General features: G+C 28.8%; 3 protein-coding genes across 3 annotated transcripts; all 3 read left to right on the forward strand.

Moving 5' to 3' along the window:
• Window positions 1–7,383: 7,383 nt before the first annotated feature.
• Window positions 7,384–8,950, forward strand: OCT59_022836 (uncharacterized protein). The gene is made up of 6 exons (XM_025321331.2): window positions 7,384–7,565; window positions 7,650–7,746; window positions 7,811–7,953; window positions 8,031–8,148; window positions 8,240–8,541; window positions 8,687–8,950. Exons 1-5 carry the CDS (start codon window positions 7,406–7,408, stop codon window positions 8,499–8,501), a joined length of 780 nt encoding a protein of 259 aa, XP_025169154.1. The 5' UTR covers window positions 7,384–7,405; the 3' UTR covers window positions 8,502–8,541; window positions 8,687–8,950.
• Window positions 8,951–10,336: 1,386 nt separating this feature from the next.
• On the forward strand, window positions 10,337–13,663 carry OCT59_022837 (uncharacterized protein). The gene is made up of 2 exons (XM_025321330.2): window positions 10,337–12,461; window positions 12,533–13,663. The coding sequence occupies exons 1-2, from the start codon at window positions 10,428–10,430 to the stop codon at window positions 13,556–13,558; spliced, it is 3,060 nt and encodes a 1,019-aa protein (XP_025169153.1). The 5' UTR covers window positions 10,337–10,427; the 3' UTR covers window positions 13,559–13,663.
• A 976-nt stretch (window positions 13,664–14,639) lies between these two features.
• On the forward strand, window positions 14,640–16,326 carry OCT59_022838 (uncharacterized protein; the record flags this gene model as incomplete). The annotated part of the gene is made up of 6 exons (XM_025321329.2): window positions 14,640–14,774; window positions 14,833–14,936; window positions 15,011–15,140; window positions 15,209–15,374; window positions 15,490–15,701; window positions 15,775–16,326. 6 exons carry the CDS (start codon window positions 14,640–14,642, stop codon window positions 16,324–16,326), a joined length of 1,299 nt encoding a protein of 432 aa, XP_025169152.1.
• Between the last annotated feature and the right edge of the window lie 235 nt (window positions 16,327–16,561).

Below are 16,561 nucleotides of genomic sequence, written 5' to 3' on the forward strand. Positions count from 1 at the left end.
GGCGCAGTAAGTCACATGATATGGTTACACAAGAAGAAATAGTTGGGAATACAAAGTCACGTGACAAGTCACATGGCGGAGTAAGTGATGGATAAATAATTAGCCAATAAAATTATATTTATAGTTTAGTTTAGTGTAACGAGATAGTCATATGATAATAGATCTTCAAATTTTATTAGAAATACTAGAAATATTAGAAATATTTTTCTTAAAAATGTATAAATACAAGTGGATTTCGATAGGAAATTCCGCAGTTCAATTTTTGGAAAATAAAAATTTTATTTCGTCTTTAATAATAAACAAACACATTCTTTTAGCCTTTTTCTTATGAGTAAAAAGTGCCACATTAATTATTTCATTTTAATTAATGGTTTAATGAAAATATAGAGAAACTATTGTAATTTAAAATTTCGGTAAGAAATAATGTTTTGTAATTTTTGTAACTAATTTTTATTTTAAAACCAAGCATAAATATTATACGAACTCAACACGTCGGTGGCAACATACGATATTTTATTTTAATATCCTATGGGCGGTGTGTCACACCGTCCATCTAGTGATCATACAAAGTCGAGCCATATATCATTGGATTCGTCTCGATGAGACACGTCGAATGGTGGTAAGATTATGTCTCTACCATTGATAGATCACAAGTTTAACTCACGCTAAATGATTTATCAATAATTGGAATTAGCAAGCCATCTATCGGTGCTAGAGACATGTCTTAGCACCATTCGATGCGTCTCAGTGAGACAAATCCAATGAATATAAATTCGTCCATATATGACCACTGGATGGCGAATAATGTCAAGTTTCGCATTTTTTTAAAATTTTCAAGCGTTAAAAATTAAAAATTCTGACATATGAATTTATTCACCGTTCAATGGTTATACAAATATGAATTAGGACTCATTAGATTCGTCTCGATGAGACAAGTCGAATGGTAGTGAGATCATGTCTCTAGCATTAATAGATCATAAGTTAATTCACGCTAAATGATTTATAAAAAATTGGCATTATCACGTGTTCTTACCACCATTCGACTTGTCTCATCGAGACGAATCCAATGAGTCCTAATTCATATTTGTATGACCATTGGACGGCGAATAAATTCATGTATCGGAATTTTTAATTTTTAACGCTCAAAATATACATGCCACCCAAATTATTTTGGACTGCCGTAATTATAAGTAAAATCCCAAATTCAATTATGGCATCCCAAATTATTTTGGCACTTTACATAGTAAATTATATATAAACCGAATGAATTATGGCATCCCAAATTATAATTATGGCATCCCAAAATAATTTGGGCAGCATGTATAGCTCAAAAATTTTAAAAAAATGCGAAACTTGACATTATTCGCCATCCAGTGGTCGTATACGGACGAATTTATATTCATTGGATTCGTCTCACTTAGACGCGTCGAATGACGCTAAGATCATGTCTCTAGCATCGATAGATAGCTTGATAATTCCAATTATTGATAAATCATTTAGCGCGGGTTAACGTGTGATCTATCGATGCTAGAGACATGATCTTACCACCATTCGACGCGTCTTGTCGAGACGAATCCAATGATATATGACTCGACTTTGTACGATCACTAGATGGACGGCTATTCAATTTTTCGCATTTTTATAAAAAATCAGATTAAACCGAACCGAACCGCCGGTTTTTCGGTTCTAATACCCGAACCGAACTGAACCGAATTTTGAGCCAGTTTCGGATCGGTTCCCCAGTTTAGCCTGAACCATTAGGAGCTTTAATGAGAGGTTTGATCCTTTACATTACTTTGTATTTTTGATGTTTATATTTATAATAATATGGTTTATAGAAGGGTAGTTTTGTAGTTTGTCAAGTATAGACTACAAGGTCTAAAAGGGTTAAAATAAAGCTTATTTCATATAAGCTGTATCTGTATATCTTTATAACTGCCCAACTGTATATATGAGAGATTCCTTAAATGGAATAATTTCAGGTAGATAGTTTAGTTTGTATCTTTTTTTACTTATTCATTAATAAATGCATAGCAGAATTTTTTTTAAAAAAAAATTTAATATACTAAATAAAAATACTGTAAATGGATTAAAAATATAATTACAAAATTAAACTTTTCATCCATTCTTAGATTATTTAATTATCTATTGAATATTTTTTTTTACAAAAATTATTTACAGCTTACAAGTAAAAAACTAAAATTCTTTCTATTAATATTAACTAGTTGGTATCCTTTTATCATAAAAAGTAATTTTTTTTAAATTATTGCAATAAAATTTTTTTATACAAAAATAATTTATTTTTTCTTTTTTTAATTTGTATGATCTTAAATATAATTAAGTAATATAAAGAAAAAAAAATATAAATTTAGTTTATTGAAAGAATTATTAAATTGTTTCATAAATTTTGAATAAATTTACCTAAGAAAGAATGATTAAATAAAATACATCGTATTATCTGAAAATAAATAAAGGCATTAGTCAAATAATAATATATAATTAAAATGTAACTTATTATTATTACCTTTAGCTAAACTTTCTTTAACTTCTTTCAATACAAATTCTGTTTCTCCACGTGGCTGTTGTTCAAGATGTAATCTATAAATAACTATTATATTATTATGATATTTAATTACGAATTAATGGTAATGAAATTAACTTACCGTGCACGTTTAGCCGCCAAATGTGCATAATCTACAAAAAAAAAATAATACAAATAAATTAGTTAATTGAATTATTTGAATTTATATTATTGGTACTTACAAGCTGCCGGTGCAATAGAAACAGAACGGGTAGCACTGAAATATGATATAAATCCACAATCAATAGTTATTATAAATTATAAGACCAACCAATTAACATTAATGATCATACCGTTGATAATTATAGCAAAGTTTATGTGTCAAGTTTTGCAGTATATCAGATGTAAATTTATTTTCATCAAAAAGAACATGATCTTAAAATATAAGAAATCAGAGTTAGAAGACAATAATTTTTTACAAAGGAATAATTACAAAAAACATACAATGAGCTGGACGAGAGGTCCCATGTAAACTTGTGTGTGATTGTAAAACTAAAAAACATAAAATGTAAGTCACAGGGATAAATTATTAAAACTAATGATAAATAAAGAAATACTCACAAAAATCAAATAAATATGGATGTGTTATTTTACGGTCTACAACAGTACCAGCTACACAATTTCCTTTACTGTATGAAATATAAGAAATGTTACATTTTCATTTTATTGATTTCGTATTAAATTCAATTACCTATCAGTATCGTTTTTTTGTTGTGGATAAAATCTTGTGTGATGTCTTTTGCCTACAATCACAAAAGTAATAGGAGGATTATATGTTTCGTCAATTTCTTTGCAAGCATCTAATATTATATTATATTAAAAAAATTATATAAGAATTTATTGTCAAAAAAAAGAACTTATATTAATATGTACCTTTGATTTTTTCAAGTTCATGTGTTAAAACCATTTCAAATTGACTCTCAGATACACCATCACGATACATGATAATTCGCAGAGGTAAAATATTGTTTTTTGAACGATAATCTATTAAAATTTCCTTAACCATACCACCCATATTTTCAATCTTTTCTTGCCTTGTTCTTTGACTTTCAAGTTTAGAGATAAACCTTCCGCCTTGACGATCAAGGGAACCAACAACTGCACAGATTGAAGGCATATCTGTAAAATAGAAATAATTTTAAGAATAATCGATAAAATTTTAATAAATGAGTAATATAAAAGGAATTGGAATTGTGTACTTGAAGGCCCAGCACGTCCACCAGTAGGGTGAGTAACATCTGCACCAAGCAGCATAACTGGTTCTTTTGTTAACTGAGGAATTTCTGTTTCCTCGAGAGACTGATTGGTTCCACCAAGCTTCAAATTTATTTTAAGCGCTACATTGGCACAATATTGTTTACTTGTTTTATACACCTTATCAAGTTGTACACACTGTGAAGGAACACCAATAATAGTGTCAGTGGTATATTTTATGGCCCGATAACGCTTTTCATCATCATCCGGGAGAACAAAAAGCATAAGTTGTAAATCATTCAAAAGATGATTTCTCGCATTATTATACTCTGCCTCAATCATGCGTTGATATGTTTGTGCATCACCATGTGGCTTGACACAATTGATTCTAGGATTAGTCTCTGCAATATCCTTATTTGTTAAAAAAAGGTTAAATTGACAATAATTATAATATAATATAAATTTTAATAATTATTACCATTCCCTGTTGTCGGCTAGTATTGACAAGCTCTTTTACAAATTGCTTCGCCTGGTTGAATTTTCGCTGATCAATAAATGCAACTACAACCCAATAGCGAAGAGTATTTCCACTTCGTACAAATTTACGATCTCTCAGATTCCATCCACCTTCTTTAGGTCTTACAGTTCCACCCGCCTTGGAAGTGGAATGATATGAAATTTGTGGTGGCTTCAAAACACGAGCTTTATAAAAGAGTAACAAAAATTGAATATGACAATTTACTATTAATTATGTTAACAAATACAAACAAATCACTTACCAGGAATAATCGCCATTTGCTCATCAACTTCCATCCCAAAGCTGCTTAATTTAAAGTCTTTTTCAAATTGTAAAACATCTTGTACACCCTCATTAATTCGATGTACATTTTCTTGAGGTCGTAAAGCGGTATGTTTTATCATTGCTCCTCTCTGAGCACTGGTTAATTTTGCAACAGGAAATCGTTGTCCCTAAACGTATAAAATACAAATGTTAGAATTGTCATAAAAATGGGTATATTTTTTATATGTAAAAAGAATGACCTCAATAACATTGCAAAGTTCTATTGGAACTTTATCATTTCTGCGACCTTCAAGTTCAACAAGATGTACATGACGTAAAGTGATATTATAACGATGTTGGAAGTATGTGTAAATATCAACTTTTTCACCAGAATCTGGCATATCAATTTTAATATCATAGGCATTATTCGGGCAAAGCCTTTTGATTTTTAATCTTGTATTCACTTGAGGACGATGAACAGGTCTAAATTGTAAACCACGTATAAGTTCAGTCACTCTATCATGCTGATTTTGACTAAAACGTTCTGGGATGCTGGAATTAAGGTATTTCGGAATCAAATTTGAAAGAATACCAGGTTCGTAAAATACAGTATAAGTTGTATTGACATTAACAAAATAGCTATCTAGTAAAAGATAATCAAGTAAGCATATAAATTTACAGTAATATTAAGATATTATAAATGAGAATACCTTGTCCAGGTCTCACACTTTCAAACCATCCCATCCATAGCTCAACACCACCTCCTAATGATTTGCGAGTTGAAGGCAAATATGTGGATTCGCCAAATTGTGTATATTTCATTGATGGAATATGATGTATGAGAGCATTTAATCCTCTTATTCCAACTATAAAAATTATATTGAAAGAAAAAAAATTAAAAATAACAAATAAATTGATAAATTTACATATAAAATTAAAATAAATAAATAAAATAATAATAAAATCACCTAGATCAAAATATTCCCATTTCATTTCTTTACCCTCAAGACATTTCTTTAATTCGCCTAAGTCAACTCTGTCAAGTTTCTGAACTTCAACTTTATATTCCATTGGGTTCCCCCTTGAATCTTGATCATCTTTTAAACTAACCTAAGATGCATTAATGTTTAACATCAGCCAACAAAATATAAATAAAAGATTAATAAATATGTGTTACACCTCACCGATGTATTTCCGGAATCTGGACTATTTAATCTCAATAAATCGGTAGAGTAAAGAGTTGTATTTCCTATTTTTTTTTATAATCAAAATATTAGTAATTAACTTTCAGCGGTGAATGATATAATAAATACGTACCATCAAATACTACACCAATTCCTTTGAACCAACCATTACGTTCTTGTTTTTCTAGTTGTTGGAATACCATGCGCTGTACATGCACAGGAAGCTGCTTTTGTTGCTTTGGTTGCTTTGGGGCGCGTCTTCTTTGATTACCTTCTCCCTCGGGTCTTTGTTGAATTATAAGCTTCATAGATATATCATATTTTTCAAGGTATGGCTTATTTGCTATCTAATGAAATCAAAATTATTAAATTCAATACTGATTATAATTTAGGCAAGCGAAATAAATACCAATACCTTTTTAACTTCAAAATAATTCGTAAGAACGTGAGTGTGGCGACCGGTTTTTCCATAGTCTGGCCGTTTAGCCATATTTTTTATGGCCTTTTCTCTTAATGCTTCTTGCTGTTCGTCTCGTATTTGCGGCTCTTTCTTTTCTTCACCCTTACGCTGTTCCACCTCCTTACGACCGTTTTTAGCCATTATAACTGAAAAGCTAATTTGTTCGGGAATAAAAGTCATAAATAAAGTGAATATAACTAAAGAATTTTATAAAATATTAAATAATTAACATGTGAGTATTTTGTGAAATAATAGACCTGAATAAGCTCTAACAGTATATAAAAATTACACTTTAATTATTTAATTCACAAAGACCTAAATTTCTAAAGGTAATAATACGTTAACTTTAACCGATAAAACCGAATTCGCTCCGAGAAACGGTAGTGGGCATTAAAGTATATATATACATCTATATAGACACGTTTTTTCCGAGAAAACAACCGGAAAAACTTGTAATTTGATCGCCCAAGCCGTTAACAATTGTGTAGTGGCGTGGCATTGATAACACGTGAATTTATTCATTATTCGATAAAGACAGTTGGTTTCAAAGGGCATGTGATTAATCATATATAGAATAGCCGGATGTTGGATGATTTTCGAACATTCCAGAATAAGGCACAACATTTCGGATTGGAAGCCTCATGTTGACTAATTGACCAGTTTATATCAGAATGTTAAAATTTCGGACTTATATGGTGCCTGTATAGTTCTTTTATATCAAATTAAATAGAAGTTTACTAAAGTTTATCTTTTATAAAATTTCATTTGCATTTTTTTTTATATAATTTTTAGTTTAAGAAAGTTGTTATTTAGATAGTTTTTGAAAAATATGCAATGTTTTGATTTTTGTATTTAAATTTCAGGCAGTTCTTAAGCATAAAAATTTGATTTTTATGGGTAAATTACATTTTTTACTTTAAAAAAAATTTTTAACATGTTTTTAACTCCGGCCGAAAATATAATTTTGGCCAGAATTAAGTGGTGTCAATCAACCAGTGGTGCACAGTGTGGTGCACCTGGTGACTTTATTGAGATAGATGGTTTTTTTGTAGATTATGCAAAATAAGTATACTTTACTAACCGATGATTTCCGAAATCAGTATCACAGATTTTCTTATGATACATAGATCAGTCGCCGCAGTAAAAATAGATATTTAAATGTGTAGCATAGCTGTTCACTTTTGAAATGTCCACAATACTCAGCCATGTCTTATCAAACATTCCACCCGGATACAGGAACAACTGTTGTTCCTATCGGTAGACATAGCGAAAGCGACCGAACTTCTGAAGAAATTACAGATAATGAGAACAGGTTATATCCTTTCGGAAAACCAGTATTCTTAAGTGGTTTATCGGTTCAAATGGGTATTAAGAACGTGTTCGATTGTGTTTGTACACTTGAACTGTCATAGAAGCTTCAAAAGATAAAATTTTCCATTTTTTTTGTAGCATTCGTTCGCAAAGTTTGGGCAATTTTTACTAGCGAACTTCTAGTGGTTACCATCACGACGGCCCTACTCCTTTATAACGAACTAAAATATTATAAGTAAGATATACTTTTTCAAATTTATTTAAATCAATTAACTACGATGTTAATTAGCTTAATTTAGTGAATGGATTCTGGGGGCTTCAGTCGTCGTGTCGTTGCTCTTATTGATCACTTTAACATACAAATCAAACGATGATTTTCAACCACCTTGGTATTTCGTTATATTATACACATGTTTAAATGCTTATATTATCGGTATACTTGGTGAGTATTTATTAATTTAATTTTATGATTCAAAGAATTAATTACTAAATTATTTTCATTTATATACCTGATATTAGTTTCTGTTTTTCAATTTACTTTTATACTTGATACATTAATTTTGATGTTGGCGGCAGGTCTTTCAGTACTTGCGTTTACAAATCAAAAAACTTATAAATTCAGAGCGAAAGAACCTTTGTAATTAAAAATAATTATCTTTAATATATTTTTATTATTATCTTTATTTTTTATTATACATATATAAATAATCTTTATTAAATTTCTGTAGAATTCTCATTTCGGTGGTAATTATTATCATCTCTTCAATACTTCATCCTTGGGTGTTTAATTTTTCCGACTTGATCCCTGCATTTATCCTTGCATTGTTATTGAGTCTATACTTTATTTTGGATACTTGGTATTTAATGAGACAAATGAGCAAAGACGAGTATTGGGGTGCAAGCATGCAATTATATTTGGATTTGATTATTCCATTTAGAATAATCCATCATATGTGCGAACTTACGGCAGAATACGGGGATGACGATTGAAGATTTCAATGGGTTTACCAACTTATTAGCATCTGTAAAGGTATTTAATATTTATTAAATTCTGGAAAAAATTACATGTTAAATGTGTGTTTTTATATTCTGGAATCTGATTTGTTTAGTATAGAAATTAAATATTCGATAGTTTCTTATATTTTTCTTGATATTTTTTTGGAAATAATTAATAGGAATTTCTGCGAATCATAATTGGGATACATTACATACATTAATAGGGCCAAAATTTGTAAGTTTACTTCAAACTTGCTAATATTGCAAATAGTAATTTGCATAATTCAGACAATTAAAATTATCTGCTTAATTGGGCAAGTAGAATCCATCTGAAATTGAATAGATTATAAATAATTTATTATTAAATTTATTACATATAAACTATATTTATATAAATATTAATATAGCAATCTTTAATAAATATAACTTATACATTAATATAATAATCTTTTCAGATCAAATATTGTTTTATTTTAAATACAATTATAAATAAAATTTTACATTACATATCTTAAAAGAACTTTTTCAAAAACAATAAACTGCATTTTCTTGCCATTTAGTAATTATAGAAAAATAGTTAAAAAATCATTCATTATAATATCATTATAATATTAAATAAGATATTCTTTATAATTTATATTGTTTATTGATTGTAGAAAAATAAGCAAAAACTCATTAAATTTATTATTATATAATGTAATATTTTAATATTTCTAAGCTTTAATAAATAAAAAATTATTAGTATTTTTTAATTTAAAGACTTTTAATTATAGCTTATTATCTTTTAATGACAGAAATACAAAGATATAATCAATAAATATATTTTTTATAATGAACTTTTAATTATCTTTCTATAACCATATATTAAATAGTAAGAAAATATAATTTAACATTTAAAATATGGGTATTGCAAAATATCACCAGTGGTGATTATCACTATTGATATATAAAAATATTTTTAAAATTTTAAAATTTTTGACTGAGATATTATTTTAATAATAATAATATAAATATTATTAATATATGTAAATTTATGAGTAGAACAAGTTTTCCTTAGATTATAAAAGCTGTTATTTAAATAGTTTTTTTAAAAAAAACAGGAAAGTTTGATTTTATAAGTAAAATACAATTTTTTGTTTTAAAAAGGATTTTTTTTAGTCAAATTTTTAAAATTTTAGTTTTATTATTTAAAGAAAAAAAATTTATATATTTTTTAACTAAAATAAATTGGTATACTATTGCTATATATTTGTATTTTTACAAGTATAAACCATTAAAATAAAATACAGTAATTTGTATTTAATAATAAAAAAGTAAAGAATCTATACTTATATACCTATTATATATATACAGTAAAATTTGATTCATCTATATCATTAGTAAAATTTATCAAAAATCCATTATATTAGTTATATTAGTTAAGAATTATGAATTTCTGATATATTAAGAATAAATTAATTATATATTATAATAATCCATAAATGAAAGAATAGCTATATTGATTATAGAACTAAAAAATAAATTTTTACCAATTAATAAAGGTTTTATAACTGATATAGCTTTATATTCAATATAATAATATATTTGGGTTTATATTTATTAATTTTATTTTTATGCTTTTAATTTACTTTATAAGTTTTATTTAAATTTTTCCTTTATTACTTTATTATATTAATTATACATTATCATTATATTTAATCTGTACATCACTTCTTGTATAATAATAAAACCTAAAATTTCTTTTTTCTGATTTTCATTTAAATTCTAATTCTATAATTTATTTAAAATTTGAATTTCTTAATGAAATGTTGATTTAATGTTGATCCTATAATTCCGGGAATGACGAGTTCTACTGATTAGTATATGGTACGCGTCTTGCAAAAAAAAAACGCGTTTTAGTTTTTCAGCTTACGAAAACTAATGAAAATGGACAAAGCAACTTATAACGATTCCTTAAGGGATGTTATTTTCAATATTTGTAATGCTTTGGGAGGTTTTGAAGCAGTACAGAAGAAGGACGGTAGTAGAAGACAAATGTATCAACCTGGAGATGAATGTTTGGCTTGTCTTAAAGACTTAAAAGAATACCTTCGCCTAGAAGGACAAGTTAAAATTGATGTTCTACATCTACTTTACAATTTTGAGACGTTCAATTCAGATTTAATACCTATTTTATTAAATTGTACAAATCTTCACGATAAACGTCAAAATCGGCTTGCTTTAGCTTGTGTTGAGTTGATGGTTATCATGACCTGGCCTGAAGATCCGAACGAACAGTCACGAGAAATATTGGAAAGAGAAAATGATGAAAGTGGTATTGATATCGACTATAATGAAAATAATGAAGAACACAATAATAAAAAGAGAAAAGAGCCAACTCTTTCTAAAATAAGCGAACTTTTGACTGCCCGATCCAATTATAAATTTTATATTCTCAAAAAATCGACAGTCATACAACAAATTTACCTTTTATTGGATAAATATCTTGGTATAGTAACAAAAGAAAGGACAGAACGGGATCAAAACATCATTCGACTTTTGCTCAATTTTTGTCGGAATTTATTAGCGATTGTTGACCCACCAAATTCTGAAAGTCTCTCAAAAAATAAAAGAAGTCGAGTTCATTATGACTTGATTTTAGAATATAAAAATGCAAGACTTATTGACCTTTTCCTTAACCTTTTAACGAATAAAAATGATGTCATTGATTGGGATGTTATACTTATTGATATTTTCTATCATATATTTCTCGGGGTCAATCCTAATTGCTTATTTATAGATATTAAAAGAGAAACGATATGGAAAGCCCAAAAATTATTAAACGAAGAGATGGCCAAAAAGGGAAAGCTTAATAACGTAAATCCACATTATAAAGGTTCAGTTTGGATTATAAACCCCGACGGTCCTGATCTAGTAGTTCACAAACAAAAAGCATTAAAAGGCGATGGTTTACAAGCATTAGATGATATAAAGAGGAAGAAGTATGAGAGAACAAAGCCATTAGATGAATTCGATAAGTTAAGAAAACATCAAATTCTCAATCCTAATGTGCAAGATTGTTTGAAATCGACTGCATTGTCCTTTCTTGAAAATGGATTTAAATTTTTGCTAAGATCCCTCAAGAAAGACTTGATAAATGGAGAATATGATGAAATCCCGCAAACTATGGTGCACTACTCATACATAGTTCGCTATTTTCTCGAATTACGATTATTGTTGAAACAAGGAAATACAATTGATCCGGATTGTATGTTGTCATCATCGTCGTCAATTGACGATCGACGAAAGGAATCCAATTCAAAAAATCTTTATGACTTCGAGATTATTTCAAAGATAATGGATGGAGAAGGAATTTTACTAGCATATAGAATGATAAGGCTTTTGAGAGAAAAAAAATTATGGTCTGAACTTCATTTTGCGGTTGAATATTTAAGACAAAATTTTTTGACCATAAAAGTATTGGCATCATCAGATGACATAGATGAAATATGGATCGCTAATGAATTGCAATCAGAGATTTGTCAGGAATCGTTAAACTTAGAAATAATTCCAGAACTTGTTAGAGAATACAAATCTCATTCTCACTCAATTGGATATTTACGGAGTGTAATCGCCACAGCTCACGTGTTTTTACATTTGCTTGAGAACTGCGTAAAATCAAATAAGTATGTTGAAACATGCAAGAAGTCACGGCCTCGTAAAAAAAAGAATCGTACAACTAAAGAAACTTTTGATTCAGATTATTATGAGAAAAGTGAGAACGAAGAACATAATATTAATTATAAAGCCACTTTTGAAAAGATTGAAAATAAATTTGCGAATGAAATTACGGTTAAAAATTATATAATATTGTTGGAAGAATATCAAGAAATCGATTCTGAAAGCATCAAACACGTTACAATGATGTTCTTCCGAATTGCCAAACACTGTCAATTAGAGGCTATGTTCTTCAAGGTATTTAAAATAATGTTTGATCACATTTCCAATAGTTCTAATTTAGCTAATGATTAATTTAAATTATTTAGCTTTCTATTATGGAGGTATTTAATCGTATACTAAAGGATTATTCAAGCACTAAACAAAGATTGAGCCATTCACAGGAGAATTTGAAAATTTTCATTGAATGGATAGTCAATAAACTTACTGCTCAATTAGAAAAAAATCCATTAATTTATATTGAACTCTTGTTTCCTAAAAACGTTACTGATGTGAAGTTATTGCAAAATGGATATATATACGAAATCGAAAATAAAAAACGGTTGAGGCCACACAAAGTTGATAGCGCTGATGCAAAAGAAGCTGAAATGCCTCATGAATTACAAAAACAATCTAAAAATTATGATAAAATATTAAAAACTAGAAATCCACGTAAATTCCGAAAGAAACATCTAAATACTGTTGAATTTGAGTGCAAGTCTTTTCTTGATTGGCCTTCAAAAATTGGAGTGGTTGTCGCCATACTTGTTAATGAGGGAAAATTGCCAATATTACAATGGCTTCAAACAACTATGCATATGGTTGTCCGAAAACGAAGTAAAGCTGCAGATGGTCAAGAACCATTGGATTATATAATTAAGTATGAAAACGAAGAACAAAGGAAAGCACTTAATAGCGATCCCATAATCAGATTACTTCTCGAGTTAATTTCGTATGTACCAAAATCGGAAGAAAAAGATGGTAGAATCGAACAATATTGGATTATTCCAGGTTATGTTCCAGAACAAGACCTTTTAGCTTCAGTTAATTGGATACAAAATTACGTGGAAGAACCTTATAAACCATCTGAGGGAACCGTGTTTGACTTTATTCAAGAAAAAAAAATCGAACCACAAAAACGAAAACCACGTAATAAACGGAAAAAGAAGGAGGTTGAAATTGAATTGCAACAGAACGAAAAAATGGATGATACGGGAAAGTCCGAGAAGTATAGTAGTAAAAGGACAAAATGTGACACAAACGATATTGATGAGCTGGATAAAGTACAAGACAAATCAGGCTTTACCGAGAAAGAAATTGAAACCTCTTCCGGAAAAAAGATCACACCGGACTGACGACAATATCCTGCAGAATTGGAATACATCATAGTCCTAAATAAATGTATATTTTTTTTAATTACTTTATGACAATATACTGAATAAAAAATATTTTTTCTGTTTATTAAGTGCCTTTAGTGCCTTTATTAATTTATTACAGATTTTACAATTCAATAGATCTTTATCATTTTGAAGGAACATTTTTATCGTATCATTAAGTACTTAAATTTTCTATTACCACAACTATAAACACACATGCCCTCTTTAATTTTATAAAGTTTTACCAATATATCACAATTTCTATCTTATTGAAAACGATAATAATTTACCTTAGACAAGCACGAATAAAATTCTAAGTGAAATAATATAATAATGAAATTTAACATGTTAATAAATATAAGATATTTCATAATCAAAATTTGAATATTTCCTCTTAAAAGGAAGAGGAATAAAAATGCGTAATGTAGGTTAAATTATTAGTTCCGAATTAAAATTTTTATATGAAAAAATAATACTAGAAGAATTTTGTATTTCTAATATATAAACTAATAAAAAGCTTAGTATATAATTATAATATATTGAAGACACATTTTTTTAATGCTTAATTTGTTATTTAAAGTTAGATTAAAGTTTTAAATCATTTAAAATACATCACTATTTCTATATATTACATGTTTAAACTTTTTATTGTGTTAAATTTTACCCATTTATTTCACATAAATAAATCATTATTGGGTTAAATGAGTTCAAATACAATATTAATTTAAAATAAAAGGAATACATAGAAATTAACAATTTTTGATAATAATAGCTTAAATTAATAACTAAAATAAGGTTAAAATAAAAAAATATTTTATTAAAATGAGTAAATTATAGGAATGTCAAATGCTGCGCCGCACTTCTCGTGATTTACTAAAATAAATTGCGAAGCTGATAAATTTTTGATCAACTAATAATTTCGATCTTTCGACTTACAATTAATCTCTTTTCTTATAAAATACCCTTTTTTTGCACAATTTTTTAATTATAAATATTATAGAGCTTTATATGTAGTTAGTTTATATTACTTTTGTATACAACTTTATCGGTATTTTCTACAATGTCTACAACGTCTGAAACTAACACAACTATGGAAAACGAACTGAAAGTTCGTTCGATGAAAGAAACTTGCTATATCGTCGCTTTCTGTGATAAATTTAAGTCTGTTTTGAAAGGAATTGAATTCTGGCCAGAGGTAATGTCAGCGATCTTTAATTTGTGACTATAAAAATTTTAATGTTTTGCTTGTCTAGGAGTTAGAACGATCTATTGCAGCTGAGTATGAGAATGACCTGATCGAGAATTTACATTGCACTTTTCTTAATAACTGTTGTCTTAATCGCAAGAAGCTAATTGAGTAAGTATAATATTCTGTTTACATTTTTCTTCTTCGTAAGTTATTGATACAAATCTTTCTTTATATTTACAAAGACGATCGCGATGGCAAAAATTGCTTTCAGATACGATCGATCAGAAAATTAAAAAAGGATATCATTTCTATAAAGATTTTAATCCACTCCGTAGAGTCAAAAGCTATTATGAACTCAGCGTCGAGGACAAGGTATATATTATTGTATGATGTAAATGATAAATCCAATTGAATTTAATTTTCTCTTTTCTTTTTTTTAGGTGCTGATATTGAATAAACTTATTACATGGCAACTCCAAGATAATCCTACAATCCATAAAATGGTTGAATTTGAATACAGAAACGGAAAAAAGAATGAGGAGAATGCCTTTGAAGTAAAACCATATGGCATCGATCGAAGAGGAAGAAAATATTATTATTTTGGCTGTAAGTAATACTTTGTTAAATTGATTTTTTAATCAAAGTTATGTAGAAAGAGATAAAAATTAGCGTTGCCGATTGATTGATTGATGTTATAAAATTTTCCAATAACAATATGTAGATGGTGCAAGGCTTTACCGAGAAACAATTCTAAAAGGTAAGGGTAAAAGTAAGCAAGCTAAAGTAATCTGGGAGGCAATAACGACGACAGTTGAAGACGTGGAAAACTATATCAACAATCCGAAAGAGATCAAGCCATCCGCAAAACTCGACAAAGATCTTTATAAAAGATTGGTCGAAGAATTGATACCTGAAGTCAAAAAAACAATTCAGGTAAACATCGTTAATAATTAATAATTTTGTTAATTACTATTAACATAAATATAAACTTTCATATCTTCATTAGCTCAAAGAAAAGCGCGATGCTCGAAAAGCACGTCAAGAAAAATTAGCACAACGAGTTGCTTTACTGCACGCAAACTCTGAAATAGTTGCTAGCCGCACAAGAAGTGGTACGCGCCGGGCCACTCGAATTAATTATGCCGAATCTTCGGCATCCTCCGGCGCCAGCGTATCAAGACGAGGTTCATTGAGCCTCCAAGATGATGCTACACCCACAACCAGCCATTACGCAACGCGGTCACGGACCGTTCGCGAAGTTGAAAAAAGGAAATACGAGGAAGTCGCACAGGATCATGATTCTGACAACGGAACGAGGTCGTCTAGCTCGACTAAGTCGAGCAAAAAGAGTAAGGTTTCAACAGACCTTAGCTCTGTCTCAAATGGGGCTCGAATGAGCAGAACGACGTCTGTCGTTTCTGTTGGTTCGGCTGCAACCGCCAACTCTATCTTTTTTCGGGCAGACTATGAATCGCCTGAATTTAGAGAAGTTTTCGGTTCTGAAGCCGGAACTGACTTATCAGATCCTGGCAGCGATGCTATGGATGAGGACCTCTAAATTCACTCCCGGTCCTCTTTAAAATTTTTTTTTTTTACCTGTAGTATTTTTTTAAAAAAAATTAACATTGTTTTTTTTCTTGCATATTCTCAAATCTTTTTTTTTTGCATATATAACTTCATTGCGTGTTCCTTCATGTGATTTTTTTTTTAAAAAAAAAATCAATTAAAAACAATATATTTAGTGGGAATCAAAAAAAAAACTTAATAATCCGATCATTCATTATTCACTTTAT

Source organism: Rhizophagus irregularis, chromosome 32, assembly GCF_026210795.1.
Source record: "Rhizophagus irregularis chromosome 32, complete sequence".
NCBI classification, from domain to species: domain Eukaryota; kingdom Fungi; phylum Glomeromycota; class Glomeromycetes; order Glomerales; family Glomeraceae; genus Rhizophagus; species Rhizophagus irregularis.

Bases quoted from the DNA above. Each gene is read 5' to 3' on its own strand.
- OCT59_022836 (XM_025321331.2), top strand. From the start codon at position 7,406: ATGTCTTATCAAACATTCCACCCGGATACAGGAACAACTGTTGTTCCT. The intron at 7,566-7,649 runs GTATTAAGAACG...TTTTTTTTGTAG, and splicing joins TGGTTTATCGGTTCAAATGG to CATTCGTTCGCAAAGTTTGG. The intron at 8,149-8,239 runs GTAATTAAAAAT...AAATTTCTGTAG, and splicing joins TTCAGAGCGAAAGAACCTTT to AATTCTCATTTCGGTGGTAA.
- OCT59_022837 (XM_025321330.2), top strand. From the start codon at position 10,428: ATGAAAATGGACAAAGCAACTTATAACGATTCCTTAAGGGATGTTATT. The intron at 12,462-12,532 runs GTATTTAAAATA...TAAATTATTTAG, and splicing joins TAGAGGCTATGTTCTTCAAG to CTTTCTATTATGGAGGTATT.